The following is a 13,417-nucleotide window of genomic DNA, read 5'->3' on the forward strand; positions in this document are numbered from 1 at the left end:
GGCAGGGCTGCACTGCCACTGAAGGCTCATGGGAACGACCCTCCCCGCCTCGTCCAGCCTCTGGTGTTCTGGTGGCTTGCGGAGGCAGCGCTTCATTCTCTGCCTCTGTTGTCTCATGGCGTTGTCCCTCTGTCTGTCCAAGTTTCCTTTCTCTCCTTTTTATGAGGACATCAGTCATATTGGATTTAGGGCCCACCCTGCTCAATTGTGTCTACAAAGGCCCTATTTCCAAATGAGCTTACGTTCACAGGGGTCATGTTTAGGACTTGAACATGTCTTTTGGGGGCCACGATTCAACCCACAGCAGCTGCCATGGTTGGTGGGGTGGAGGTTAGTGAGACTTGTACACACTTAGCGGTCAGTGCGTCCCTCCTTGGCTTGCTGGCCTTTGAGCCTCAGCACCTGCATCATTAAAACTCTTGTGTGTTCCTATAGGCTCTTGGAGTTTCTGCCCTGAGAAAGCTTACAAAAGGGCAGTTCCGCGTGTTGACTCTTCAACACTCCGCCAGGGATAAGGAGCTCAGATCCCTCAAACTTGAGAACAATTCAGTTCACATGCACAGGGGTGACACTAATGTCGCCATATTGTGAGTACAGCATCAGGGCAGTAGAGTAACCTGTTGAGCTAGTCTCTGGAGGTTTGGGGGATTCCCTTATTGCCTCTATTGAGGACATCACCTCCAACATTAATACTGTCAAGACGTTTGTCCCCTGGTGAGCAACCCTGAATGAGTTGAATTCATCCTTACTGTTCATTGGGTCCTCTTCTCACACCAGAGAGGGGTTGGCTACCCCCTTGTCCCCTCTTGGACTTGCCAGGTCCTGGCTGCTGAGTAAATTGCCGTCTCCATACCCCTAGCTGTTGCCTCGCGCATCTCACAGATGCTAAGGAGAAAGCAGTAGTTTCATTAAATAAGACGTATGAATTTGGCTTCTCAAGTGGTATAAGACACAGTATATTGGGAATAATTTCCTAAATCTGCGGTATCAGATGGTCCCCAGAAGCTCCATTGGATTTCTCTCTGTGGGCCTCCTAAGGGTGGGGGCCCCTTTTCTCCTGACCTGCCTTCACCAGGGCTGTCCTTCGCTTTGTTTTGCGTCCCGAGATTTTGCCTAATATTTGATTTACCTCTGAGTAAGTCAGCTGAGTCTTGCTCCACTGGGTGAGAAAAGAGTGAAAACATCTGCATATTATTTTATATAACGTTGTAAGGTTGGAAAACTGTGGAAGGAGGTGTCCCACGTATTCAAAAACTATTATTTGATTGGCTGTACCTGCAACAGCTGCCTGGTTTGGAAAGCCTGGGAGGCTGCTCGTGACTGTTCCTAAGTTTTATGTTCTCGGATTTGAGTCATTGACTCCGGGTTGGGGTCGGTTTCCTTGCTTAGGCTACTAAGGCATTAGAACGACCCCCTGTCTAACAGCTTCCTCCGCTGATTACCTCAACATGTGCAATATTGAACTTGTAGTTGGGAACTTCCTGAGTTTCAGGGGTGGTTTCAGTGGAAAGACCAGGGAGATGGCAGCTCACGGGTTCCATGTCCAGGGCTAGTTCCCACAGGTCTGGTCCTGGTAGGGCACCTGATACTATGACAGTGGCCAGAGATTTGATGAGTGACTTTTACCTGTGCGGAAGTGCGTGTGCCCACTGATGTAGTCTCGTTTGCTTGTTTTTTTCCCTGGAATGTCCTCCCCAATTAACTCTGTTCTTTTAACTTTAAATTCTGCTTGTTATAGGAGATGCATCTCAATTTCCATGTTGTCTAAAAAGACTTCTGATACTCCTACCAACATTTGTACTTTTGGCTTCTTTAAATGACCATGGTCGTTAACGTCATGACCTCCATTTGTAACACATGATTACCTGTTTCTTTGTATCACCCAGCACGTGACACAGGGTTTAGAAGCGAACAGAATGCTCAGTCTGTGTTGAGTTGAAATGACCTAGATTTGTCAACCAGAATTCCAGAGCTAAGGATAATTTTCTTATGAAAATTATAACTTAAGACCAGTTAATTCTTCTTGGTTAGTATTATCAGATGGAAGTGTATTTCTCTCCAATTCTTTTTTTTTATTTATTTTAGGGTAAAACGGTGCAAAAGGGGACTTACACCGAGTTTCTGAAATCCGGGGTAGATTTTGGCTCTCTCTTAAAGAAGGAAAATGAGGAGGCCGAACAAGCTTCCATTTCAGGAAGCCCCGCGCTGAGGCATCGGACCTTCTCAGAGTCTTCGGTTTGGTCTCAGCAGTCTTCTAGACCCTCGTTGAAAGATGGTGCTCCGGAGAGCCAGGCTGTGAGTTCCTCATCTGGCAACCTGCCCTGGTTCTGTCTGCTCTTGGCGGCCTCGTGGGTCTTCATTCTGCTGTGCTTATCTTCATTTGTTCCAAAGTGGGTCCTAGCGTTCCAAGGCCTTAACCCATGGAATCGGTAGAATTGAAACAGAAGGAAGGGAGCAAGCTGGGTGGGGTTTCTCCTTTGGGTATGGGATGGACAATCTTATGGACATCAATAGTGAGTGCACTGCTGTGAATTCCTAGGTTTATGTGGCTCACCCTGAGTGATATTAGAACTCTGGGATTTATCACAGGTAAATCCTACTTGCTCTGGTGGCCCCGGGCTTCCCTTTGCACTCACAGAGGCTTAATTTGAAGACACCCCCAGACTGCACCCTGCCACATTAAGTTGGCTACTTTTCTTATATGTTGGAATCTTCTGGCACCGTCGGTGACTGATGGTAGTATTTTGCCTCATTGTCAGATGGTTTGTGATAGACTAGAATTACCACGTGCAAAGGACCTGGCACACAGTAGGGTTAGTTTCCATCTTCCTTTCTTACCCTTCCAGACTGGGGACATCTTACCCATCTCTGAATCCCTCGTGGCCGGCACAACCAAGGTCATCTTTGGCTCACGTGAATCTGTCATGTAATGCATTCTCAGTCCCCAGACAGAAGTGCAGAAATGCACTAGAGTTCCCTTAAACATACACACTGGTATTCCTCGATAGCTGAACCTGCTATCCAAGTTCAGCAGCCTGGATGATTCAAGTATTCAGATTAGTCTCCCACATTGGAAGCTCAGGAATAACTTAAAATTCAGGAACCAAATTGATTTGAAGCATATGCTCTCCTTGCTTTTCAAACTAATTCCTCCATGTGGCTATTGCAGCTCAGTTTCCGGTATTAGGCTAGTAGTTTGAGCTCCTACTGTGTTTTATGTTTCCATTATTGAGTGACGCAAATGGTCTAGAGAGCTCCGTTGGCACCATGTCATTTGGTGTATTATTTTGGAACATGCGTCTACATTTATACTTGAATCGGGTGTGCCGGGCGCGTGCTGGGAACCATGATGTTCTACCTGAAGCAAAGCTGCGCAACAGGGATATCCTCGTGCAAATGATATTTTCTGATTTCTCAAGAGTCCTGGGAGTGGGACGGCTGGGTCCATGGGTAAATGCGTGGACGGTATAGCTCGATATTTTCACACCCTTCTCTGTAGGAGATGTACCATTTTGCACCCCCACCAGCGTGTGAGATGTGCGTTTTTCTCCCACGTATTTGCAACAAAGGGCATTGTTGAACTTATTGAAGTTTTGGGGTTACTTAAAGTTTTGTCTCTCACTGCCTTTTTTCCTCCCCAGGTTGAGAATGTACAGGTGACACTAACCGAGGAGAGCCGTTCCGAAGGAAAAATTGGTCTCAAGGCCTACAAGAACTACTTCGCAGCCGGAGCTAACTGGTTTATCATCATTGTCCTTATTCTAATAAACATCGTGACTCAGGTAAATAGGGACATTTGTTTCGGGCCCTCGGTTCGATATTTACAGTAGTATTTATATTTCTGCTGTATTTATTTATACACGATTGGTGCATTTTGCAGTCCCCTTGGGTTTGCATTGAATCGTACTATTTGTGGGGATCCAAATAAGTGATGCTTCCTGGTGTGGCATGTTCATTCACCTCTAGGGGGAAAAACAAAGGATGTCTTTTGAAGATTTAAATATGTAATGCGCACTGACTTGGCCTGTGGTTATCCGAGATGCTGGTCCTGGCTGGCACCCCTTTGACCTAAGCGGGCGGGACCGTCTCTGTTTTCTGGGCCCTGTGGATGATCCGTGTTAGTGAGGGGACGCTTTGCAGCCGACTGATGTGTGTGTGTGTGTGTGTGTGTGTCTCCCTCCTCCAGGTGGCCTACGTTCTGCAGGACTGGTGGCTTTCATACTGGTGAGTTACTTCTGGCCTGGCCGCAAGGTGCCATCAGAGCCCCACGGGGCCCCACTTTCCCATCGAGTCGGGGAGCGGTGGTGGGGTTTGCTCAGCCTCCTCTTCGAATCCTCACTTAGCTTCCCTGAGGGAAAATCACCGTTCCTGCTGGGGGCATGTGGCTCTCCCAGCGTCTCTGCCCTTGTCTGATCCTCAGCAGCGTCTTCACAGACAATGTTGAGAACTCAGAAGCATGGTTCAAGTGGACATTTTGTCATTTTAAAGATTTTATTTATTTATTTTTAGGGTGGGGGGTGGAGAGAGAGAGAGAGAGAGACAGACAGACAGACAGATGTTGCTGTGCCAGAGGAATATCAATCAGTTGCCTCTTGCACACCCCCAACTGGGGACCTGGCCCGCAACCCAGGCGTGTGCCCTGACCGGGAATTGAACCGGTGACCTTTCAGTTTGCGGGATGATGCCCATCCCACTGAGCCACACCAGTCAGGGCTCAGATTGAATTCTTATAAGGCAGATGTACGTACACAGGACCCTGTGAGCTGGGAGTCACCTTCCAGCATAAAACAAACATGACTCCCAAGTCAAGGATAAGGTTTTTTTTTTTTTTGTTGTTGTTGTTTTTTAATCTAAATTTCATCTATAGCTTAACATTTTTCCTCCCCCGTTACATAGGGCAAATGAACAGCGTGCCCTGAATGTCACTGAAAATGGAAGAGGAAATGCAACGGAGAAGCTCGATCTTAACTGGTACTTAGGAATTTATTCAGGTAACGTGTAATCATTGGGGCTATTATACGAGACTCTGAGGTGCTTACAATGAAGCCTGTGTGAGTAACTGGGCTTCCAGGAGTAATTCAGTAATGTCTTAACAGATTAAGAGTCTGAGTCGCATTTACTCTGTGAATTAATTAGAATAATTATTTTTAAAATCAAGTAGAAGAAAGAGGTTCAATGAAGACTCTTAATTTGCTCTGGACTGGATTTTGGAAGTTAAACCAGGATTGAGCATTCAGAAAATCAGCCACTGGAAATATGCGGGTATTGTCTATTCTAATAGGTTGCTTTCGCTAAATCTTATATTATTATGTGGATGGGCAAGGGGATTAGAAACGGATCCCCACCCTCTGGTTCGGATTGTTCCAATTCTGTTTGAATAAACCCTGGCTTTTGTTGAACTTGGATGAAATCCTTTGGCAGCAAGGCCCCCCAAAGAAAAGCATTATTCCCTCGCAGGTATGCAAAGCTCCCTTCCCCATCCTGCTCATCGCTAGGGCTTCACTAATTACTTAAGAGGGAAGCTAAGCAGGGAGGAAGCCCGTGTCTGGGAATTAGGCTGCCTCCTCTTTCTTACCTGGAGATCACAATGTTATCGCCTTCCCGACTGTGCGAGTAATTTAACATGTGGCTTGCCAGGCTGATATTAACACAGCGCCCTGTTTTCACAAGAGCACTTAGACTATATGTAGCGGTACCTACTCTCTCAAAGGCCATCCTCATCTGAAATGTTAAATAATCCCTGCCAGAAACCCTCATGCAGGCTTTCCTCGAAGATAGAGTGGGTTATGTTTGTAAGAACCCACTCAGCGAAACTTGGTATGTGTTTCATCAATCACCTGCTAAGAAATCTAAATTCATTAGCTGTTTACCTTCCGAGCTGGTAGACAGTGGGCAACCATTGAAGGAAAGAAGGAAGAAGGAAGAAGGAAGAAGGAAAACGCTCTGTTGTGTTCGTGTGGGATGGCAGGCTCAGGAAAATGCCTGGTGATGGAATTTAGGAACTTGACCAGCTTCCAGAGTTTAAAAAAGAATGATGTGTCTTCCAAAGGGGGAAAAAGTACTTAATGGATTACTTATTACAGAAGTTATCCCACACTATTTAGCATTAATGAGTTCAAGATGTATTAGAAGAGCTGTTTTAATTTTTACATGCACTGTAGGTATTCATTTATGTCATTAATGAAATATGTAATTTACATTATTATGTCCATTTAAAAATGCTTTGCTTATATAAAACAGGGAGAGACTAGTTTCTCATTTTGGTTAATTGTATTAAAATACAATTTGTATTTTCTTCCAATTCAATTATGCAAGAGATTTTCTACTTGCAGCTTAATATAGCTTCATATTTCTTTATTCCAGGTTTAACTATCGCGACCGTCATTTTCGGCATTGCGAGATCTCTGTTGGTGTTCCACGTCCTTGTTAATTCATCCCAGACTTTACACAACAAGATGTTTGAGTCCATTTTAAAGGCCCCGGTATTGTTCTTTGATAGAAATCCAATAGGTAAGTCCTATACCAACTATCTCGGTAAATCGTGCCTTATTAACACATTCAGTGTCGGATTGCCTTTCCGCGTTTGAAAACGGAGGCAGTGCTTAGGATCGGTCACTGTGGGTGTCGATTCATTTTCTATAACAAGCTTCCCCAACAGAAGCTTTCCCACCAGAGGAAATCTGCAGAGAGGCGTGCACAAGCTTTCGTTCCAAGTTGTGTGTGTGGAAATTAAATGAATGTTTACTTGGCAGAATGATTTAGGAATCCATGGTGGTGTACAAAACACCCTACATCCAATGCCAACATATTTAAATGTAGTTGACTAGCTGCTTAAACACTGGCTGTGTTACACAGTGTTGAGCTGGGCCATCCCTTAGGGCAGACTTTCTTCCAAGGAATCTCTCCACATGAGACAGGCTGAGTGGTTCCTTCATTGTCCACCCATTTCTAAACCAGAGCTCTTGCACATGCTCTCTGAGGTTAACCTAAAATGTTCATGAAAAAGGAATTAAAATGCAAGGTGGGTAAAATGCAAACATCCTCGTCAATAAACGCTATTTGTTTTAAAGTAGACTTCTGGTTACCTATTAGCGGCTTGGTCATACCTGCCAGGTAGGTTGTCAGTAGTAAGTTTCTTGACGCGGGTGTACTGGGTGTCCAAGTGGTTGATGTCCCCACCCGGAGGCCTTTGCCTTGTCTGGTTTCTGAAGGTAGCCTCCTGAGCTGGGTCCCTATGAAGAGTGAGACCGTCGGCTTATGTCCCCACTCCATTCAGTTGGTTAGACTGGTGGGGAGGCTCAGGGTGGCTTTGTTTTTGCAGCTAATAATTGACAGAACCTGTGGAGGCCAGGAGGCAGGTTTGAGGGAGCACAGGAGTAGTCTTGGCCTGGCCATTAACTTTCCATGTGACCCAGAGCCCCGTGACACCACTGGGCGGGCCAGTCTCCAAGCAGGATGTTGCCGTGGTTGAAAGTATGAACTCTAGAGCCACCTGCCTGGCTTCTGTCCTGCTTATCATTACTCTGTAGTAGCTGGTTATAGTTATATTAATACTTAGGCGCTAGTTACGAAATTTCTCTGTGCCTGGGTTTCCTCATCTGTAACATGAGGGTGCTGTTCACACCTACCTCTCTAAGCTATTGTGGGAATTCCACAGGCTAATACATTCACAGTGCTAGCAGCAACCCTTATTTAGGCTGCGGCCTAATGCACCCTAGTAGTGACGCATCTCAGAGGCTCTCCCCTGTGAGGGGAAGACCATGGCTGCTTCCCTTCCTGTCTCACGAGACCGTCGTGAGGACGAAAGAAGACTCTTCCGGGAAGCATCTTGTATAGATTTAGTCAGCACGTTGCTTAGTCCAGAAGCTGTGCCAAGCACCAGGGATTGGGAATGGCAGAGGCCCACACACATCTGTGGTTAGAAAGTGACGGGAGAACTTACGTGCCTTGACGGCTGTAGAAGTCGCTCCACTTGGCCAGCTCATTTGAAAACGACCGTCGCAATGTTTGGAGCGTTAAGCGGGACTGAATTTCTGTTATCACAGCCTCTGAATGCTCATGACCGCAGTTAACCGGACGCTTCCCGTTCAAGACTTGCAGGCTTCTCCACGTGCTGTTATGTATCATGCAGAGATTTGGGACCAAGTCTGAATCGGCGAGGTTGCTAATCTCAAAGGAGCACAAGAGCTCTTATCTTACCTCCCCCTCCTGTATCTTTTGGCAGGACTTGGTTCCTTTAAGAAAATAGAAGCCCAAGCAAATACTCCAAAGATATATACCCGTTTGCCCAAAATGTGTTAGGGCCATGAATTATTTACTCTTTGGTGGCAGATTTAAAGGTGCTTTTAATTAAAGAACTATTTTTGTATGGTTGATTTTAAATTTCCATTTGGATGAAATCTTTGTTCACAATGGGAAGAATAAGCCAAAACTATGAATTATGCCTCATTGTTGCCATTGTTGGTTCTATGTACTTTAATGGTTATATAATATTAAAAAAAGAATTCCCTTCTGGAATCGAGAGGTAGGCATGCTCGGTTTTTAAGTTCGATTAAAGGCACACGAGTGCCCAGCATCCTGGTCCTCCCCCCGGGGGCAGAGTGCGCTCTCTGGGCAGCGAGGAGATCAGGAAGCGTGTCTTTCGCTCCGAGACACTGTGTGATCCAGAGCACGCTGTCGGGGAGACTCGGTTGGTCAGTCCGTGTCCTGCGAGCTCAGGATTCTGATGACCTCCCAGTTTTTAGAAAACTGAGGGGACAGATAGGGCTTTTGTCAGGGTGCACAGTTGCTCCTCAGTTTAAGGGGTTACCTCTGATAAACCCCTGTAAGTTGAAACTATTGTTAAGTCAAGAATGCATTTACTATAACTCGCCTACCGAACATCAGAGCTTAGCTTGCCCTGCCTGACATGTGCTCAGAACGCTTACGTCAGTCTGCCGTTGGGCCAAAGCATCTCCCTGCTCAGCCTCCCAAGAGAGTATTGTTCTGTCCGTGGCAAGCCTGGGAAAAGACCAGACGTCAATATTCGGAGTATGGTTTCTATGGACTATGTACAGCTTCCGCACCATTCTCAAGTCGGAAAGCCGGAAGTCCAACCGTTGTGACCCAGGCTGGACTTGGGTGGTGAGTGGTACAGGAACCAGGAACTCCAAGCACAGGCCCCCTGGATCTGCCCGAGCCATAGCTTTGCTTAGATTTGTGGCGGACTTGTCAGAGTCCCCTTCTTCCACGCCCGTGTCCGGTTCCCGGTTCTGCCGGAACACTGTCAGTGACTCTGCTCTGGACGTGGCGATGTCTTTTACACTCACTCATGGGTGCTCCCTCCCCAGATGAATTGTCTCCGGTCTAGTATTTCCTCCCAGACCCTCATGCATTTTGTTCGCCAGTAGGGGATCCTTTGCACTTAAGCAGAGAACCAGGCCTTCACGGCAGGGTCCTGAAACCCCGGGTGCCCTGCTCAAGTCCCAAGTTCACTTGGGTTTAAGAAGGGCAAGCCACCCCGGAAAGTGTGTGATACCTCTGAATAGCAAAGTTTCTCTGCAGGTTAGCCGGTCCAGAGCGCTGATTGGTAAGAAGGTTTTACCTAGTTAAGTTGTCTATATAATGCGATAGCTAAGTCTACTGATCTTTCATGGCCTGATAAATCAGCTATTTGGGTAAAATGAATCAACTAGTGTGTGGCCTTAAGTGGCCAAAGCTGGTTTTCCCTCCCTCCCTCCCTTTCTTCCTCTCCTCCCTCCCTCGCTCTCTTTCTCTCTCTCTCTCTCCCCGTCCTTTCTCTCACCTCTCTTTATTTTTTCTTTTTAAATTCTTTCCTCCCAAGATGTGTTTTCGTAACCATATTGTGTGCGTCTATTAAAGAGCCACACATTCTTCAGCTGCCCGACACTTCCTGCTCCTTTTGATCGAAGCTGGGGTTGGCTGGCGTCTTGTGGCGTCCGTCTGTGTCCCTGCGCCGTTGGCTGTGTGCCCATTCCTCGTCAGCCGTTGTCCTCCATCATTGTGGCTCCATTTCAGTCCCATCAGATCTCCATACACAGATGACACAAATCCCAGGTCAGCAGCAAGCCGTTCGGAAATTAAAGAGAGGAGGTCTCTTTTAAATGCAAATCCTGCTTTCCTCGCTGGGGCAGAATTCGTTCTGGTTTTTTACAGTGGCCACAGGAGGGCAGCATGACCTGCATTATTTCAGGGAGACAGCAAAACCTGGCGGTGGGGGTGGAGTTGGTGGTTTTGAAAGTTTTCTTGGAAATTCCGTTTTGATAGCTTGGGTCTTTGTAGTTTGTAGTGCTGACATGAAATTGCATTTTATTTTGTATTAAGTTTTAAAATATATATTTTAAAAAATGTATTTTTAAAGAAAGGAGAGGGAGAGAAACATGAGCCTCTTGTATATGCCTCGTCCAACCCAAGCAGGTGCCCTGCCCGGGAATGGAACCTGCTACCCTTTCACTTTGCGGGATGAAGCCCAACCCGCTGAGCCACAGTGGTCACGGCGATAGGAGATTTTAAAAGCATTGTCGTGGTTTATTATGTTTGAAACGTTAAACTCTTTGTGTTTATAAAAAAAATGGCTCACCGTGTTGTTCTGGGACATCTAGTATTTCAAGCTAGGTTATTTGGATTTCCTAATTGATACCTTCTCTCCTGCTAACTGGGATAGGCAGCTCCTGACATCTTAACTGGATATGTTTTAATTCCGAAAGGGTAGAAGATTGTCATTTGTATGACCTGAGTCAAACATGAGTTCAGGGAGCAGAGGGACCACAGTTTCTTCCGTTTTCTTCCACTCCGTCAGAGTTAGCAGTCATCCTTATCAGACGTCTCTAGAATTTCACCCTCTGTTTTGGAGACAAGATGAGTGGATAGTTGTCTTGTTTTCTCCACGCCTCATTATGGTGACGTAATACTTGGCTGACTGTGTTGATCGTAATGAATGCCAGATAAATATTTGTTTTTTTGCTTTCAATTTGTTAATTTGTCTTTAAGAAACTGAGTCGCTGGTGTCAGCAGAGGATATGTTTGTTTATTCTCTCAGGGAAATGCAACATTAATATTGGGCTGCGGCCAGTATGTTCGTTTCACGGGACTGAGTTTTCTGCATTGGGGTGTGTGTGTTTGCCTATTTATTCATCCAGTGTGAAAGAAAAGGGTAAATTTAATTAATTTTTTTCTCACTACAGATCAAGTTAAATTAGGGCGAATGCACTATAAAAAGAGAAAAAGAAATACGCTAATGTCCTTTGCCATTTTTAGTCTTCAGGTGGAAGGTACTTGTACCCGTTGAGGTGTATGGAAAAGGAATGTTGGCCCTGGAGTTTAAGAGAGACATTTTCTTGTGTCCTCCCTAATAAAAAATCTAGGCTTGCCCCAAGGATTAAGATTTCCAGCTTGACCGAGTGAGGAACGAGGCTCTGTAGGTGAGCTCCCAGATCTAAAACAGCCTGGATTAGGATGTGTGTCGTGTAGGCGTTGAGGGTTGTGGGCAGTAGGGTATGATCTTTTGCTCTGTTTCTTCGGCCTGGAAATGGACTGCTTAGCATCCACTACCAGTTGCTAAATAAATAACTTGTGGAGAAGTGAAGAGTGAACTGGAAGCAACACAGTGAGCTCTGACTACTATCAGAAAAGCTGTATTGCTCTGCTATTTATAAAATCAATTGTTAACATACCACTGCCTTGCCAGAAAAAAAAGAGTCATCAGTAGAGAAGAAAGATAATTGTAAGGATACCTGTTTGTCTATTCCATTCCAATGACCAGTGGAGTTAGTGCCTAAATGCATATTTTTAACAAGGATAATATTTCAGCACTGTCTAAATTACCTCGGCGATAATAGACCTGTTAAATTATAGCTCTATAAGTTAGGAGGGAAGATGGCTTTCCTTCGCACACATTAATCTATGCCTGTTCACACAAGTGATTCTCCTGAGCAGGTAGCATGTTAGAACAAGAAATACTGGTCCTAAAGTCTCTGATTTATGGTAGGTGTTGTTTTGACACGGCATCATTCAGACGATTTACAAGGCAAGGCTTGGTGTTAAAATATTTCCCCAATGTCATCATTCGTCAGCCGACATAAATATTCAGCAGTGAGGCTGGAAAATTGGTAATAGGCCCATTCATGCCAAATCACTCGCTATGTTTCCTTTCAAGTGGGATCTGTTTGCGGATATGGTTAAAAGAAACTATGCCTTTTCTTCCTTGAGAGCAGCTGAGCTGTAAGAAATTGCGAATAAGAATAACAACCCTCCTGACAGCTTTCTTGTACTCTTTTGGCCTAGGTGGCTTTTAACGCTGGCGTAAGTCCTGTAGGCTTGTTTTTGGTTATTTTTTCTTCCTTTTCTTGCTTAGTGCCCGTTGTAAAGAACATATTTATGAGTACATGAGTTAGTTTAACAGGCTTTTTGTGTTCAAAGGAAGAAGTTAGTCATCATCAGAAAAGCTTTGTTGCAAAACAAAAACACACATTTCCCCTTTCATTTTTCCTTGTTAGGAATAACAAATGCAAGTGACTGTAGAGGGAGTCACACAAAGGATTGCATCAATCACAGCGATTCTCAATAGCCACATAAATAGTATTTTTTCAGGTTTGAATGAAACAGCTAATAGTTTGAAGTAGGTGTGGTAATGAAATCCTGTCAGCTTGTCACACATTAAAAATAATGTGTTTTCTCATAACAATGGTTATATGTACTTAAACTCTTATCAGAGTGATATTAAGTCATATTTTATGGGAGTTGCTCATTTACTGCTAATAGTATCATAAAAGCCTTTGTTACGAGTTTAAATAGTTACATAATTACATATATTTGATTACTATTGTTATTTTGGCAGTAATCTCTATGAAGGTGATTTTTGTAGCACTTGTCTGCAGCTGGTAAATATTACACCATTTTGGTGTACATTTTTAATCTAGTAGAACGTTCTGATTACTCTGTATTCATGTTTTTTCTCCATAATAACCATACATGGAAACACTGACTACTTAGTAACAGAAAAAGCACCGTGTTTGTGGTTCGCCAATAAAATGTTAAAAAGATAAGAGTTGGGAAGCTTGTGCCTTGTTCAAAGGTTGTTTAGTAATCATGTACTATCTCAGAAAAATGTAACGATGGCATGCTACTTGGGTTTTTTATTTTTCAATTGTGAATATATTGTGATACGTATCTCTCTCTCATCAGTTCACTTCTTTAATATTTGTGACCATGCTGTTAATGCCCCCAAACTCTAGGTTAATAAAAACCAATAAAGGTTTAAGATCCTAGAACTTAGAGCTGGGCAGTCTTTGGTACTTCAGACTTCCCTGGTGAATCCCAGCTTGTGGTGTGTTAGTATGCGCAATAATTTGGCATTTACACAGGATTTGTGACGCATAGTATTTTATAAATTAAATAATTTTATAAAGAACCTGAAAGT

At 44.5% G+C, this 13,417-nt stretch overlaps 1 protein-coding gene across 2 annotated transcripts in view; it reads left to right on the plus strand.

Annotated features, from left to right (window-relative positions):
- The window catches only part of ABCC4 (ATP binding cassette subfamily C member 4 (PEL blood group)), a 196,610-nt gene that overhangs the window by 73,673 nt on the left and 109,520 nt on the right, over positions 1 to 13,417 (plus strand). For both annotated transcript variants that reach the window (XM_090257992.1, XM_090257993.1), the window contains exons 15-19: positions 2,086 to 2,295; positions 3,642 to 3,782; positions 4,187 to 4,224; positions 4,897 to 4,991; positions 6,364 to 6,510. In XM_090257992.1, the coding sequence (XP_090114118.1) occupies positions 2,086 to 2,295; positions 3,642 to 3,782; positions 4,187 to 4,224; positions 4,897 to 4,991; positions 6,364 to 6,510 (631 nt within the window). The remainder of the gene's footprint in view (positions 1 to 2,085; positions 2,296 to 3,641; positions 3,783 to 4,186; positions 4,225 to 4,896; positions 4,992 to 6,363; positions 6,511 to 13,417) is intronic.

This window comes from Furipterus horrens, unplaced genomic scaffold (genome assembly GCF_987537825.1).
Source record: "Furipterus horrens unplaced genomic scaffold, mFurHor1.1.pri manual_scaffold_12, whole genome shotgun sequence".
In the NCBI taxonomy this organism is placed as follows: domain Eukaryota; kingdom Metazoa; phylum Chordata; class Mammalia; order Chiroptera; family Furipteridae; genus Furipterus; species Furipterus horrens.